Source organism: Plectropomus leopardus, chromosome 15, assembly GCF_026936395.1.
Source record: "Plectropomus leopardus strain MGB_pleo_1.0 chromosome 15, ASM2693639v1, whole genome shotgun sequence".
NCBI lineage: Eukaryota > Metazoa > Chordata > Actinopteri > Perciformes > Serranidae > Plectropomus > Plectropomus leopardus.
In genome coordinates this window covers 14572587-14590989 of record NC_142190.1, presented here as the reverse complement: position 1 = coordinate 14590989, position 18403 = coordinate 14572587, and the positions used below count along the sequence as shown (strand labels likewise).

The 18403-nt window shown below is 39.1% G+C and overlaps 1 protein-coding gene across 3 annotated transcripts in view; it reads right to left on the bottom strand.

Annotated features, from left to right (window-relative positions):
• Window positions 1-18403, bottom strand: part of fstl4 (follistatin-like 4) — a 318501-nt gene that overhangs the window by 74378 nt on the left and 225720 nt on the right. For all 3 annotated transcript variants that reach the window (XM_088088626.1, XM_042499286.2, XM_088088627.1), the window contains one exon: window positions 4380-4570. In XM_088088626.1, coding sequence (XP_087944752.1) covers window positions 4380-4570 — 191 coding nt within the window. The remainder of the gene's footprint in view (window positions 1-4379; window positions 4571-18403) is intronic.

Here is an 18403-nt window from a genome sequence, read left to right as displayed (position 1 = left end):
AAATTTGAATTTTTATGCTGTCTTTTATTTTTAAAAAAATAAATAAATAAACAAAATAGTGATTACAGCTTTAAAATGCTGCTGTTGGGAGTGCTACAAGAAGTGATCATTTGGGTTTCAAGCAGAATCAACCGGGATTTGACATAAATTGCCAGTCTGAATACAGTTAGCAATATAAGCAGCGTTCAGAAAGAGGTTTTCAATCCCACAATAATTAGAATAAGATTTGCATCAGATGGAAAACGCCTCGTTTACATAAACACCTAAATCGCAGAAACTAACTCATTTAGAAAGTAATTTAATTGTGTTTGAAAATGGTGGGTTAAATATGTAATCTGTCATGTTAGTGTTGTTTCTGATTGCTTTCCATCTTAGGAATATCTACCCTTACTGTGTACGCTTGTGCACACTGCACCTCAGCTAATTCAAAGATGTTCCTCTGGGAAAACGCACCAATCACTCTTCCGATGTTTGTCATTTACGAGCCCCCTCTCCCACTTTTGTGGCACGTCTTCCTCAGGGGAACTATCTTTGAAAAGGTGATGTTAAGCAGTTTTAGGCAGATAAACAGAAAGCTCAGCTTCTGTACGATAATTCCAGCTGCACTATAATATGTTAAAGCTGCTGCTTTTGAACAAAAACATAACAGCAACTAATAAAAATGCCAAATGCTCAATGCAGATCTATCTTTTTCAAAAGACTGCTTGGGCTGGAAAGCTGAATTCTGCATTTAAGTTCTGAAACAGGTAATGTAAACAGGATGTCCAGTGTGTAGGATTTAAGAGTCATATTTGAAGACATGCAATATATAATAAGTATGTTTTCTTAAGTGTATAATCACATTGAAATAAGAATTGTCATGTCTTCATTAAGTTAGAAGGAGCCATTTGTGTTCACATGGGGAGCAGGTCTAATGGGAATTGCCATGTTGCAATGTCATGTTTCTACAGTAGCCCAGAATGGACAAACCATACACTGGTTTAGTAACACTGCCATTTGGGTTTTTGCTTTTGTGCTGGCCACCACCGTTAGCAGCCCATCCACTAAGAGCCAAAAAGCATTGGAAAACGCTGATTTGTAACGTGAAACTGCTTAATTCAGTGTTTTTACCGGTTTAAATCACCAGGTCCATATGTTTTGGAGAGGAGGACACCTCTGCAGGTAATTCAGCTGCTGGTAAAAACCTCCTGAACAATTATCACCATATGAATTCAAAGTGGAGACAGAGTTCATACTTGGCACATAGGAGAAGTTTCAACTGGTTGAAATCTGCAATCCTCCCCGCTAGATGACTCTAATTATATAATGTGACTAAATTTTTTTTTCTCCCATCCTAACACATACTACAAAACTCTCAGGGAGGGAGCTGTTTGCATTCACTTTAATTTATAAATATCGATATATAATAGACCCACTATCTTTACCCAAGAACACAGCCGTTCTTGTAATATGGTACGGTCCAGTTAGTTGAGGTCTGATGGATGCATATATTTAGGCAGCACGTGTTGACCGAGGAGAAACTTAAAACTGTACTTAGTTTGACTTTGACATTTTGTGTTTTAATCTTTCAATTTCAATTGGGAATTTCTGTCAGACAGTCAAAACGATTCAGTTTCAGGTCTATTTACCAAGTCAATTTACTGAATCGGTGATTGTTTGCCTCTTAACTTTTTCCTCAATATATGATATAATTTTTTCTACTGAGTGAAAATCTCAGGAAGAGAACAATTTTGAGTCAGCAGTTGAGGCAATAAGGAGCCTACAGACATCAAACAAAGCAGGTGTTGTTAAATGCACATTTAAATGGAAGTAACTAACCTGAGAAATGGGATGCAACCTTGAATGACACTCATCCAACTCCACAACACTTTTTTTTTATCTATTAAGATTCTTTGATTTCAAGAAACACAGTTTGATCATTTTCTGGGGTTTTTCACATGGAGGCTGTTTTTAAGCCAACAAGCTAAAAAGACTATAACGAGGCGCTGTAAGTAAGTATGTTTAATTCCTTTGGCTATGATTTAAAATCCTATAAATATAGCCCCCTTGCTTGTTCATCTCTTCCAATTGATTCTATATGGAGCTGCACATGTGACATGGCAGATTAAGGGATGTGACAAACTTGTTCTTCTCTTGCTGCCGACAGCAAACTGCAGCCATGTGTTCACAGACACAGACTGATGCCTCCTTGGGCATTTGAGTTAAAATATTTCAAACCCAAAGTACAGAGTTTTACCCCCGAAGACCATCTGGGATCATAGTTGGATCCCAAAATGGAGACAGTTTGAGCTGATGACTGGAATTCATCTTTGACTTCCTTTGGTCTTTAAAAGCATTATCTCTGGGAAAATGCATTTATGAATTCCTACAGGATAAGAATGTCTTATCTAAGGATTTCCTGGCAACATGTCAGCATTAGTAATTGCTAGCTTGATGATCAAAATCTTTTGTTGGATCTTTTAGTGCAGCTCTACTAGAGGCGGGTTTAATTATTTATTTCTGCATGCTAAAACTAGGCCAAAAATCACTCAATCTTTTTAATTTTAAAAAGGGACAAAGCATGTTGTCATTCAGAGCCATAGAAAGATGACAAAAGATTAATTACTGTGGCATTTTTCTGACTAAATTTAGTTGCACTTATTAATCTCCATGTTATTATATTACAATAATAGCTTGTTCGTCTGTGGCATTATACAGCGACGGTTTCATTTTCTGCATAACGAGAAACTACAGCACATTTAAATATTAAGACTGTGAAGCATTTGACAATTTACTCATCTGGTTGCAGTCTGTAGTCAGCAGTGACTCTAACATGGTTCACTGCATTCTGGCAAAAGTCACTGAGATCACAGCATTGGTTGGGAGGATCCTAATTAACACCCGTCTCTGATGCCCACTTCCTGATACCAGATGATGCCCACAATAATTTAATTTCCTCACCCTGCAAATGTCAATGCCAATCCTTTGTACAGTCCCCCCACTGTTTCCCATCAGACCCTGGTGGGAAGATAACTGCAGTAAACATTTATCATTGTTAAACAAAATGATTAAATGTTCCAGTCATTCATTCTACTTTATAGTTTGGTCACATGGTCTTTAACATTCAGTAATTACTTGAGGGAAGACACACAAAGAAGAAATAATCTGATCAACTGCCATCTCACATGAGCAGGGATAGGGTCACATTTTAGTGTAGACAATTTCAACGGATGAGAAAGATTCCTGTTTTTGAATAAGTTCACATAACATCCTTATCCCTAAACTGCAAATGTCTTGGATGAGGTTTGAAACTCGTGTTTTTGATGATGCCACACATGGTATCTTACACTTTCGCTCGGTTAACCACAGAAGTGATGCAATGTTGAGGCACACACCGATTATGTTATTTGTCCTAGGCATCACCATTGTTGGGACTAACTGTATAAATATTGGACATAGCTACCATAGCCATTTCGTAGCTACCATAGCTGCCATTTCGAAGCCTTTTGTTTGGTATTTGGGTCATCACTATCTTGTTTTTTTGGAGCCATAAGTGACCATATTTGAACGACAGGCTAGCGCTGTGAAGGAGCGAGGGGTGGATCTGACTCACAGACTGCAGTGACCGGTAACAACGACTTGCAGACAGCTTGTCACTAAAGCAGCCCCCCCCCCCTTAAATATGCAAACATTTGGGCTTTGATAAAATGCAAACAGCTGAGTTCTTAAAAAAAAAAAATGTTGAAATGAATGTTGAAATTGGCTACAGACACAAAAAGGTTTTTGTGCTAGGCTGTAAACAAACCCTGCAAATGCCAATAGTGAACCTGTTAACATTAACAAGGAAAATGGAGGTGGTAACATCAATAAGAAGTTTCAGCCTATCACCTGCACATCTTTGTACAGCTCATTTTGGCTGCTTCTTTTTATTCCACTGCTCTCTGCAATATTGAAAACTGATCTGTTGACAGCAAAATACTGAAAATTATTATTGTCTTGTTTTTGTAAACGCATTTTTGATAGATGAAAGCAGTAGTGCTAATCTCACGAACACACTGAATTTCCTGTGACTGCTTTATAATAAAAACAGACAGTTGAATGCTGTCAAAGTGAAGCTGCAGCAGTGAGAAATGTTCAGTTTGCATTACAGATTTTGATTATCATAGACAAATATCTTTTCTTGGAAAATGTCAGGTGTGACTGGTAACACTGGTGATTTTATGATGAGTCTCACATAATCAGAACCAACAATCTAACACCCCTTACAAAACCTTTACAGAAGGAGGTATTCCACGCATATCCCTTCCTTGTTTTAATGTCTTTCTCAATCGGTCTTAGCCAGTCTTCTGTCCATTCATACAGCTATCCTATTAATCACGCCATCTCAGCTTGATACCCACCTTTTCCAGCTCATCACTGACCAGCCGGCCGTCCTGGTCCACATCCAGGTATTTGAACATGGTGTCCACCAATGCTCTCTTCTCCTCCATGTCTCTCTGCTGACTCTGCTCTCCAGTTTTCAGCACCTTAGGTTGCATATCCAGCAGCATGCTCTTCAGCCTGTTGTACTCTGACATGGTACATGCATTGCCTGTGAAAACAAACACAAAGATATGGAAGAAAAGACATTTGATTAACCCTAATTATACAAACTGCAGCCTTTGGATTGTAGCTGTAAATTGGATTTAATGTGTTTGTGTGTTTTATGGAGGGAGGAGAGGAAAAGAGGGCAAGAGGGATATATAATGTGTGTATTTGTGCACGCATGTGTGTGTCCTTGAGTGTTAACTCATTTAAAAAAATGTTAGTTTTTTTGTTTGCATAATTTGTCTGACAGCTTTTCGGTGCAGGGGGTCCAATTAATTACAAGTAATCCTTGAATCCACATGAAAACAAAAGGTAAACATCCTCATTTAGACCCTCTCGAGCTTCTTGTCCTCCTTTGCTGTGGGATTAGAGCTCATGTTTCAAACCAGACTGGGTTGTCTAGCTCCTGATTTTCTACGAGGTTTTGTCTGATGAGGATATGCAGAGGAAATGAGAGACCACAAATTAATCATGGGCAGCACTTGGCATTTTTTTCTCCACACTTGTAATCAATAATTATGCAAAACACGTCTGTGGCATGCCGTAAGGGACTTGCTACTAATGGAGAGCCGGGAAGCTGGTTTTCTTTTTCTTTTCTATCATATCTCTCCTTCGCTTTAGTATCACCTGAGCCTGATGACAGCATGAGAGACGCTGGAGGGAGGGAGGGAGCGAGGCCTACGTGCAAGTCAGAAGCATGGTGATGAGAGAACAAAAAAATGAACAAACTCTCTCGTATGAATAAATCATTAGGTGACGTCCCTGCCCGATCACTGCAGAGCAGGAGACCCCCCTCTGAGAGGACAGAGAAATGGATCTCATTGCCTAATCTCCTCTGACAACTCAAGAGCTATCAAAGCTTAGGAATGCAAAATGAGGGGACAGGATGGACCTAAAAGAAAGACTCCATAAGTTTAGTCCCAGCATCTCCTTTTGGTTCTAGACTCGTCGCAGTGGGGAGTGCTGCCAAAGCGTATCTACAGTTGTTAGCACAACTGTCACTGCAGTGAAGTCAACAAGGGTTTAACTACGCTACGGCAGAAAGACAATGTCTCCTGCTGTGGTACTCTATGTTGAAGTGCATATTAAAGATGTACATATGTTCATGCTTATGCATATGTAGACAAGCAAGAACAAACAAAGGGTTTCCTGGTGTGCAAAATGCCTTCTCATCTCAGGGAAAAGTTCAGGCTGACCCATGATTAAGTCCTCAGTAACCTCTAAGACGGCATGTGTTCCATTTATGTAAAGTGCTTGACCTGACACTGGGACAGCGAGCACGGTTTTGGTGAAGAAAAAAAAAGACTAGTTTTTATTGCTGATACTGCTCTCTATGTATGAAAACTGGCATACTGTCTAAAGTCTAAAAAGTAAAACAAAAATGAGATGGCCCTCTTGAGTCAAAGAATGGGATAGTGGTTGGTTAACATAGTGTCAGACCTTCAAATTGGTAACAAATTGTGGAAAATCCCAACATAAAGCAAAATAAAACTGCCAGAACTGTTTTAATATGTGTTAAATCTGGGTCACAAATTTTCTAGTTTAATTGTAATTTCTAGAGAAACACCACTGAAACAGGCATTCTTAATGACCTACTTAAAAAATGACTGACATGACCAACCCCAAAACAACACTAACGGTTACAGAATGAAACATGTCCTTAACATCATAAAATTGTTTCAGTTCGGCTCCAAAACTATGTGGTTAGGCTTAGGAAAAAATATAATGTTTTAGCAATAAAAAATAATTTGATCACTATTGCAACGTGATTCGTACAATGTCACTAGCCTAGTCAAGTACACATTCTAGCATACTGAGCTATGTTTTTATGTATATATATATATATGTGTTCAATGTGTGGGAACGTCAAAAACGGTCTGTTGGGAGAAAGTCCTGGTTTTGTTTGACCCATCCACCCTATTGGGATTCCTTTGATATTTGTAAATTACATGGACTATTACGCTTTTTGTTACGTTATGTCACTTTCTCCTCTACTCCTGTAATAAGTACTACAGCCACTAGAGGGAACCACCTCTATGGGTCGCAATAAGCTGCTTGCACAGACGGCCTATGTGGGTGTTTTTGTTTTTAAGAGTGGGCCTAAACAGGACTAAATAACAACTTTGTTGGGGACTGTTTTGGGCTATGGATTAATACACATTTGCTGTCCTATTTTACAACAGTTGTCCATAGCTTCATAATGACTCAAAAGACAATTTCAAGGCTATTTGAATAACAATTTTTGGGCCTTTCTCGCTTTGATGAATTGCATACAGGAGCAAGTGACAGCAAATATGAAATTATGAGACTGGAGCTCCTTTAGTTTAGGTTAGGAAGGCCTTTCATTTGTAGCACTCAGATTTGGTAATCAAATACATCTATCAAAGTGCTGGGATGTTCTGTTGGTGGTAGGGGTCATTCAACATTGAAAACAGCAAGTTACAAAAGGAAGTCATTAATCCAATAAATCTCAGTTATCTTCCGTTTAATTTTGGGAGGATTGCATGATCTTTGACATGTACTTACGGTTGCACATGAATACACAAGTAAAGAAATACACAATGGCACACAAGTCTCAACTTGTGTGGCTACTGTTTTACTTATTATAATGTAAAGACTCACACACCCACACAACAGACAATATGCACTTTTCTCTACAAGCAGGCAGTCAAGTCAAGGTCTTGGCTAAATCCCTTTTCAATGTTATTCCTGCGGGGGGAATGAGGCGTGAGATGGATCAGACATGAGGGATCATCACCTAGCTGTCATCCCTGTCCCTGCTTTGGAAGGACAGAAACAAATTAACACCCCCACACTGATTTACATCTTGTCATATTGGGAGAACAATCCTCTCTTTGCTCGGACTTACTCTGCCCCCACAAGTATCTCATCACAGGGAAAGATTTCATTGAAAGATATTTAAAGTTTCACATGTAAAAGAGGAGACAGTTCCGCTAATGTTGCTGCACTGACAGAGGTTGATTAAGGTCATAAATTACTTAAATGCCCCGTTGACATCTTTTCCTCTCCAGGCGCACCTTCTATTTGCTGGCCACGGTGTAAAAGTGAATGTTATACCTGGATGCTACAGTGAATCACGCTCTCTTTCTTTACAGGAGTGAATGTCCTTTGATTCAGTCTCTCTTATTGTGCTGAGCGCAGCAGCTGCAGCAGTGGCAGAGAAATATCTGTCTGTATTACAGTGCATCCACCCCTGACTCTAACACTGCTTTATTGTTCTAAAGGGACCAGGACTCTCTTTATTGCCCATTTGAAATGTTAGCTGCTTAAGTGAGTGATCCGAAGCTGCTCGCACCATGGACGCCCAATGTCCCGGAGACAGAGCTCCTCTCTACCGCTCAGAGCATCCTCAGAGCTCACACTTTATAAATGTCAGGCAGGGGAAAACAAACAGAGGGAGGAGGAATCACAGAAGAAAGTCCCTGTCATGCTAAAAGGAATGAATTGTATGCGAGGACAAAAAGTCATGGACATTTAAAGGGGTGACATCTCTTAAAGGTGAAAAACAAAACAAAATGAGACATAAATTGGGGTGGGGACATATGTACCCAAGTATGCTAATGTGACTTTTGATTGTATATTGTAGTTTCTTTAAAGAGCACATCCATTTTTACATTTCCTCCATATTCCATACTCCAGACACATTTTCATTATTGTCCAATCAATCCTTTGAAACCAAGCAGCAACCACTGAAACTAAAGCCAACACGAGACTGCCAAAAACAGCAGTTCCTCCAATGGCCACTTGAGGCTGGCTCCATGAGCAAGTCAATTGCCATAGACCGACCCCCATGTTAAAAAGGCCAACTTTACAGCAGAAATAAACATGTTGACAACCTGTTACATAATTTTTTTTTGTTTCTATAGCTTATTTTAACAGTCACGAAAACTGTCCTGTGGATTATTTATTAAAAACTCACCATTCATTTTTCTTTCTTTCTTTTTTTTTTTAAGGCTTAAAGATGGCATAAAGGGTGGGCTGCATGGGCTGTCTGTGAGGCATAGCCACACTCTGAGTCAGATCCACTCTTAGCTCCTTCACAGCTCCAGCCTCTCATCCAACTATGTTCATTTCTGGCACCATGAGTTAAAAATGGCAAAGATCCAAAATGGCAAACTCAAGGCTTTAGAATGAGAGTCCACAAACGTCCTGTTAGCTACGGTCATTTTTTTATACAGTCAATGATTAAACCTTTAGGAGCAAAGAAAGTTCATGTTGTTTATCTCAATGCATAAAAATTGGACGCAGTGTAAAACATATTTCCTCAATGGAAATCATCTGGGTCTGACTTGAAAAAAAAAAAAAGCATTTCTTAATAGCCAAGTATCACCCAGTGCCAATAAGACATCAAAACTAATTTGTTGCTGGTCTGCTACAAACTGCTGCTCACCAGAGCAATTTCCTCCGAATTCCAGTGGAGGTATTCAAGCGGTACAAAGCAGTCATACATCCACTACATTTGAGATGTGTATGAATCACAAAAGCTGTACTTATTGGATGAGTTCTTGGCTGCAGCTAAAAGAAGGAGGGAGGGAAAACCAAGGCATCAATCCTTCAGATGATGAAACCTCCCTACAATGCCCTCCAGGATGTAAAAGTGTTTTGTGTTAAATTTATGTCTGCCTGACCTCCTCTGGCTGAAATGATGGGATTATTTACTGCCATGTCGTCTGTGTGCTGCTAATATGCGCTGGTGATGGACCTCCCTTCCAGATAATTATGAATATGATGGACACTCTTTGCTCCTGAGGGCAGCAAGGTCTAAGAGAGCTGAGCCAATCTTGGGAGGGTGACACAAGTCACAGGAGAGCCTCGTATTGCATAATCGCTGTTGGCAGCTGTTTAAATCCGCTTACTGTGAGCTTCATACTCTTTCCGGCATTTCTCCTGGAACTGAAAACACTTAAACCTTTAACTTTCTCCATTTCAGTACTCATCATACTGTATTTGCAGTTTACTTAACTTTGGAAATGTATAGCATGTTTATTTAGTATGAGGTATAAGACAGACACTGAAAATACTAAAGGTTAATGATAAATTAAATTGTATTACACTCCAGTATTGGCAGGACATGGGTGAATTCAGCTAATGCAGAAACAATTAGTTTATTGACAACATTTTGGCAATAACTTTGATGATTGATTGACTACTCAAGTGACTTGTAAAGCAAAAATGCCAAAAATATGCTGGTTAATGCTTGATTTTTAGTGATCAATCCTGTGCCTGTGCCTGCCTAATAAATGCCACCTCATGGTTCACTGGTTGAATGCAGCATTTAATGTAGAGGAGCAGCAGTAAATTTACCAAGCTTTGATATAACTCTAAAGCCCCTTCCTGCTTTTAATGAGAAAGGTTACAATCAGCATTACCTCCTTGGTTTAATGACTCTGTAGTAGTAGTTGGCTCAAGCTCTTATCAGCAGTGATGGAAGTATGACACCCACATTGACTTTGACATTTGACCTATGACCACCAAAATCCAATCAATTCATCATTGAGTCCAAGTGAACGTTTGTACCAAATTTGAACAAAATTCCCTCATGTTGTTCTTAAGATATCATAATCAAACAGATGAGACAGACAAGATCACAGTGACCTTGACTTTTGACCACTAAAATCTAATCAGCTCATTGTTGAGTCCAAGAGGATGCTTGTACCAAATCTGAAGAAATTACCTCAAGGCGTTCATGAGATGTCCCATACACAGGAATAGGACAGACGGACGGACAAGCCAAAAACACAATGCCTCATGCCATGGCTATCACAAGCACGGAGACATAAAAAGTAACTGCTGTAACATTTTCACTGGCCCCCATGCTGCTTTCTTTTGTTAACTAACCCATTTTTTTCTCTCTGTTTAAAATAAAATTGTTTGTAGGACAGCACAAGTGTGAAAGGGGGAGAGAGGGGTTGACATGCAGCAAAGGGCCGCACATGGAAGTCAAACCTGCGGCTACTGCGGGGAGGACATAGCCTCTGTACATGGGACGCCTGCCAGGTGAGGAATCATGTACTCCATTCAGTGATCTGTTTGAACACGAATAACTTGAAAAACAACAGAAAACCCAGATAGGCAAACTTGTTTACTGCTAAGCCATGTACACAGCTCCAGTCGATTGGTTTTGGGTTTTCCTCACATTTAAAAACCTGTATAAATGTGATAATTTTTGTAGAAAAGGGATAAAAAAAAAGAGCTATCAGTGAACAAGAAGGCTTTTATCATTGGGATAAAATTACACACAGTAACACTGCAATTTGAATCCTACACAGGAAAGGCAGACACCACCAGTAACAATAAAAGATACTAAATAAAGAGCTAATTGCAGGAAATATGCCAACTATAACCATCTCAAAATGAATCATTAGTTGCATTGCAAAATTCACATTTATGCTTCAATGTACGTAGTAGCATTTATCACAGCAAATTAGGGTATTATTTGAGAGAGAAGACGCCCAGATGAATCCAACTAACATGTGAGATATTCTGTGGGAAGTGCAGTAAAAACCCCACAGACATATATTTCCATAAATATGAAACCACGGCACAAAACCAACCAGCCATTATTCAGAAACAGCTTGCACAGCATCCATCTACAAAGAACAGCAGGGGTAGGCTGGGAGGGGGAGGGAATGTAGAGCAACCTGGGTCAACAGCAGCAGCAGCAGCATAAATGATCAGCGGAGTAAGAGTATGAGCTGTCAAGTTATTAAGACCTCGCTGGCTGTTTGAATACGGTTGGGGATTGGAGGAGTCAGCTGATGGGATCAGCTGTTAGCTGTCACTGCTGATCATGAATGATATATCATGGCCACAGCGATGGGCTAAACAAACATACTTGCTTCCTAAATTGATATCGCATAAGGGACTGTTCTTGGGAAGTGGTTATTGATAGCGTGAGCAATAATCCCGTGTCAAAAGTGTTAAAAAGTGATGATTCATGGTTTAAAGTGACGTCCATGTTTCTCAGCTAATACATAACTCCCACTGATTTAAAATGACGCCTCTAGATTTCCTGAGTATGGGCGAAGCTGTCTGCCAGTTTGCCTCACCATACATTCAGTAGAGTGGATCAGTGTGTGCTCAGGAAGCCTTATCAGAGTCTGTGCAGCTTGGCACTGACTAAAAGAGAAACCCATTGCAACACCAAAGCTATTGGCAAAGCAGTGAAGGAGAAATAGTACAGTAGCATTCACTTCCCGCCTGCCTGTCTGTCTGCAAGCCTATCGTCACAAACTGCCGTCTCAAACTGCACATCAGCACTATACACGTCAGCCCAATATCTCTTCCTCTCTCTCTCTCTGGTTTCAACTCTCTTTCACTTTTACTTACTCACTCTCCCAGAGAATCCCGTCAGTCTGAGGAGAAGTATAACTTACAGAGACACGCAGAGTTTAGCTGCACGGGCTCCAGTGACTGCCCTGTTTCCTTTTTTGGATGAATTCCCCCTCTTGACACTGCTACTGCTGTTCGTTTAATAATTAGAGTTGTAAAAATAAAAGCCTGCTGATACCCCATTTAACATAAAATGACACTGTCTAAAGCATCAATAGTTTTTACACCATTGTGTTTATTTCTTTGAGCATTACTAATCAGGATGCAAGTGGTTTCAATTCATATGGTACACAATTTACCCAAAAGGTAAAGCTGTTGTTATTAATGTTGCCTGAAATTTAGGTAAGACTGCTTTTTTGTTCCTAATCAGCTCTAATTAGTCACCTAATTAGTATAAAGTGCACTGCATGGAGGTTGTATTGGGTTTGGTTTACAGTTAACTGAGCTGTAGCTGTTTGTTTTTACAAATTTCAGTGATTATTATAACCACAATTCAGACATTTTAACCAGTTTTTACTGGTTTCAGCTTATTGTTTTGGTTATTTTGGAGTGCATGAAAAGGCTTCGTATTGGGTGTTACATATTGTTCAAAGTGACAGTGGCCTCTAAAGAGAGGCGACAGAGGCTTGGATAGAAAAAGCTGAGAGAGCTGGTTTCCAAGCAGCAAGCAGCCAACAACGGAATCATTAGGACTGAAACATCAGCATCATGCTTTACTACTTTGTTTTCTGTTGCTATTTCAGTCTGCTCGCTGCAGGTGGTTCTTTGTCTCTATTAGACTTGGGGATCAACATTGACATACACTACTTACAATAGGTAAATTTGTATTCCTTTGTAGAGTGGCATGCGCTTTCTCTCTGTTTCAGATGACAAATGAGACAAGTAATGAGAGAAGCTGAATGATTAAGGCTAGCTCGTGCACCCCAAGTCCCTCTGCCTAATTTCCCATCACTTGGAAACAACTTCTGCAAAGAGTGGGTGGCAGCTTGGGAGAGTATTGGAACCAGAGTACACTGTCCCATAAGGAGACAGTGTTATCCACACAGAGCTTGCAAAAAAAGAGGGAACGGATAGTTGAATGTTAGTATTAAACAGCCAAAATCCTGATCAGGTGCAGCCCTAGATGTGTGTATATGTTGACTAATGTGCTACTGATCATGGCATTGCCAAAAAGTCAGACAGGAAATAAAAGATAAAGGCTTAAACAAACTGCCAAGTCAGCCAGATTAATTTGTAAGAAAAAAAACAAACTAGTCAAGCTGTCCATTGTGTGCAAGTGTGCCATTAAAGCACTGATTTCCTGTCAACTTCGACCTATTGTGCTTACAGTAGCTATGTGCGCACTTGTGACAGTGAGTACATTATTATCTTAATCAACAGAATCAATTGCCAGAGCTCCAAAAATGAGACCCAAGTCTTAATAATGTACATGCACATGCATCTGTGTCATTTTATGTTGGTATCAGTCAACACATTTGATAAATTTAACTAAAATAAAAAATGGAAACACTTGCAACATGTTTAGTGCAAATGAAAAAAAGATTTCCTCTCATTTCACTACGCTTTTAAAGAGAACTGGAGAGTAAAAAATATTGAGTCTCATCCGACAGCCTCCATTAGCTTCATTCTCCCTGGACATTTTGCAAGCAATTTCCTGCAAAAAATGTACAATACCATAACCGCAGTCAATGCAATTTATTATTTCCTGCTTTACATTTTTCACACTCATAACACAATATGTGGTTTCTCACAAATTGCAGCCAAAACAGAAAATTGCCTCCTACCTGAGTGCGGTTTTGGGTGTAATAGCAACAGAGCACTGCCTAATGGAGAATCAAGTGGTTCCCAGAGTCATGAACTACATGATGACCTGTAGGACCCATTAAGTAAATACTAACAGTGTGTTCAGTGCAGGGTCAACAACAATAACACAAAGAATAATCAGATCCTCAATGCCACAAACAGAATATAAATACAGTTGCACTTGTACCCTCAGCCCTGGTAAAGCGGATTTAGTAGAAGAAAATAATTACCAGGCCCGCACTCCCGCTAATAGATTGAGACTGGGAACAAGCTCAGGCGTTGATTACATTTTTAGCATCCATCCTCCTCTCTCCCCTACACCTGCAGTGTAAGTTACAGTAATCTCAAGGCCATTCACAGTCCTTGCTGAGGCCTGCAAGCTGCTGCCTGATGATCCCAAGAGTATACAGCTTTTAAATTGCCTGGGTGTGGGGACTGGAGGAGATGGCCGCCTCAGGCTGTATGTGGCCTAACTGAACCCCACTGACGACAGAGAACCGTGGACTAACATCCAACATTACCCCGACCAAACACTGCAGTGACCTTGCTGGGAAAGTTTTAGAGGCAAAGAAAGACTGGCTGATTTTAAGTCACTCAAAATGGGAGGTAGACTTAAACAAATAAACTCATTAACTTTTTCTTTGTGTCTCCATTGGTAGATATACATTTCATTTCATGGTTAGGCTTAAGTTTTGGGGGAGAATGTGAAAATATTGCCTTTTTCTGTCAGTGTCTTCCATGCATGAAAAATTCAAGAAAGTTTCATCTCCAGCCCCAGGTAGCATCATAGAAGGATGTGGTCAGAAAGGTGTAATCACACCTAACAGTGATGTCATTGGATGCTAAAGCACACCTGTACATCACTAGAGGATGTTGCTAACATTGCCACAAAAACAAGGCTGTAAAGGTGTATTGGCATGATGACGCTCTGTCGTCTTTTTTAGCCACTTGTTAGCAACCACCTTTTTAGAGAAACAAAGCTTTTCATTTCATGAGTGGAGTACTGAGTGATGTCTATATGTTGTAGACAAGAACGCAGATATCTATTGTATTTGTGTTGACTACAGACCGTTTATCAGGCAACCAAACCAAACACTGATTTTTACAACTAGGGAACCTTAAGTGCAAAAATGTTAAGTTATGTCTGGTTCAGTAGTTGTGTTGCCTCTAGGAGCAAGGCAAAATTTCCAAAGATTCTGTGTAGTCACTTGATATCTGAGCCAAGACTTTGTCCTCTGTGCACCAGTTTTTCACAGTTCAATTATCAACTTGAGAGTCCAGACCACATTGTGTCTAATTTTTTCAAACAGATAAAAGCATTTGAATGCAGATAAAAAAATTTAAAAAAAGGATGATTTAAAGCTAAATTGTCATCAAGTGACAGCCGTTTGGTTCTGAGATTGCATTTTGGCCAATCTGATCTTCCTCTTTAGCTCTTCACGTGCTGTTTACCTGCAGGCAATCAAAGATTGCTCAATATCTCCACCTCTTGTTTATACTTTTGCTATTTTTAATGTTGATTTTTATTTGAAATAATTTAGTAATTATTTTTACTTTATGTATCTTTACTCTTATTGTAAATCTGTTTCCTTTATTATGTTTTTTATTTTATTGCTTCGTAAAGCACCTTGAATTGGCCTCCTGTTGTATGAAATGTGTGATACAAATAAAGCTGCTTTGCACTTTCCTCGCCTTGTCAATCATGATTGGTCAATGTTACTTGGACTACGAACAGAAACAAGAATGCTTCCAATACCATTACCTACAGATTCTGAATACATATTCCAATATCTTTTTATAGAGATGAGTACTTTAACGGGGAAAATTTTCTGAAAAAATTGCAATTAATCACATTACTGAGGCCAACAGATGTGCAGTGAACTTCTGAGGCACCTCTGGGCAGTTATCAGCTTATCCCCAGTCAGTAATCCAGCCTTGGATACATACATATATAGATTAATAGTATGCTAATCAACAAGGATGGAGGCTAAGGATCCTGGCCATGGGTCTGTTCTCTAAAGTCGGCTCCAATCTTTTTATTATCCTTTCTACCCCATTATCAAGTACTTGCAAATGAGACACAAATTTAACACAAGTAATTGCTCCATGTCTCTGAGAACAGCAGATGACACAGCAAGCTAGTCACATTTCAAAGCCATTAACGATGGCTTGTCCATTGATATAACATGACCTCATTACAAAAATGTAGCCATGAAAAAATATTAAGGCATTTCCAAGATAATTCACAAAAGGATGACCTAGAGATAACCATGCATCATAAGCACAGAGAATTTGTCCACAGAAAAAGTTGCATCAAGTGTAAATAAGAAACTCTTCAAATGACTATCACTACAGCTAAAATAATGATGATGAATGCTTTCCTCACAGTTTAAATCTGAATAGTGATAGTAGCTGTCAGATGTAAGTGACTCTTTTTTTCCTTATATGTAGGTGCAGATCAATGATACTGAGTACCAGCACTTGAAAAACGACAAAAAAAGAACAAGAGGAAGACGGGGATGTACGCTGAGAACACTGCTTTTATTCTTTCTCGTCAGTCAAGAGAAAAAGGTTCATCCCTTTTATCTGAGAGTTTTAACTTTCATCAAAATTCTGTGAATGCATGCCTTAAGAACTCTTCATCTTTCATTTTTTATTTTTTTTCTCTATAGGTCACAACTTTGCTTCAGAGGCAAAGGGTGAAGTATTTTGCGCGGGAGTCTTTTTGACAGGAGATTCTTTTTGTTTTTGTCTTCCCATAAATGTAGCAGCTTCAGCAACTAACCACATTTCAACCGATGCTGAAAGTGCGACGAACGCTGAACAATGTGACACTGAAGTGTTTCATGTCTAGTTTACTAGACTTTCTTTTAGTTATGTCTTTGTCAAAGCAAGAAAAGCTGGATGGAAGAGGTGGCCGGTGGTGCCCTTGGCCCGATTTACCATTCTTTCATTCATTATGTGGGATGCCCTTTCAGTTTTGGGTTAACCCAAAATTTCCACAGCCAACAGGGGCTGGAGGCAGTCCCACCATACTATGCAAAACATTGGAAGGAGAGAGTATACGTATGTACACTGGTGATGAAATAATGCTATGAATATTTCAAGCAGAAAACTGCTTGTGTCTGACTTTTCTTTAATTTTAACCAAATTTCTATTGTACCACTGAATAAAAGGGGGAAATTAATTTAGTCTCTGATGTTTTCCAAAGAGGCGAGATGAATTGGAATAGCAATGGTGTTTTCATTACCATTAAACGAAGCAAACATAGGGAGCTAATTTCAACTTTGATGACAGCCCTCAATTATAATGAGTATGTTTCCCCTGAGCTAATGAGAGACAATGCAACCAGCTGATAATGTGGTCATTTATTTCCCTCCCAATAATTACAGTAGAGTCATTTTGCTTGTTGGTACATAAAGGTTAAAATATTTTGTCCCCTCTTTCCATTCTTTAAGTTCATTACTAGGTCATTGGGTACAGCTGAGTGCACTCACAATTGAGTAGCAAATGTTGTAGGTCTGAAATTGTTTGGCATCTCGGTGTCCGTTTTGCAAAATGAAGGTACTTATGAATATACTGGTGTGTTGCAATTTATTTTTTAAATATGTTGTCATATTTTAATGTTAACTTTCATTGAAAACTGTTGCTCTTTGTCCAGCAAGTTTTATATTTTTGCCTCAAAGTAAGTCTGCTTTAACAACCCAACCACCATAAAAACACATTCATATACAAGCTATTAGCATTAGCAAATGCTTTTTATGGGAAATTTAATTATGAAGTATTTAATTACAATTAAGTTCCATTAATAAAGCTAAACTAGCAAAAAAATTACATTGAATGCTGTATCTGTAAAAGGTTTGTTGTTGACGCATATCATTTAATTTGCAATCTCTGCTCCTTTCAAATGAAGCATGAATTTTTAAAAATGTTTTCATGCTTGTGTTTATGAGCTCTTCAGTGTGGCTGTGTGGCTCATGAGGTAGAGCGGTCAAATATCGATTGGGAGATCACTGGTTCGATCCCTGGCCAATTGGGCAAATACACATGAAAATGTCCTTGGCAAGATACTGGAACATTGCTCATTACTACATTGCTTCTGCTGACTGTGTCACTGGTGAGTATGTGCGTGTGAATGTCTACCTGATTAGCAGGTGGCACTTTACATGGTAGCCTTAGCCCCCAGTTTATGAATGAGTGAATGCTGCCTAGTAGTATAAAGCACTTTGAGTTGTCGCTATTACTAGAAAAGGGCTTTATAAATGCAATCCTTTTTAATTGACTTGGTAAAGGTTAGAGAAAGATTGTGGTCTTGCCTAAATGAAAAAGTCAATATGGGACACAATAAAGTTTGAATATTGCACCAAATGTTAACAACACATGGGATGCTGTATGTGAACTGCAAAGTCCTTACCGGTCCTTTGTATGCCCTGTCATCCAATCCCACTGTGCTTCCTATGACTTTTGTGCAGTAGATGTCTTTCTAGATCTTGAAAATGATGCCAATTAATGTAATCCACGAACCTTTATATTCCCCTTTAAAAAGGTGAGGCAGGACATAGCTGACTGGAAAGAAATCTTTGCAATTTTGTCACTTTGGAAAAGTCACTAACTTTTAAATAAGCCATGATGCTTAACTACAAAATCTAACTAATCTTATATTTGAAAGACATGTTGAAGT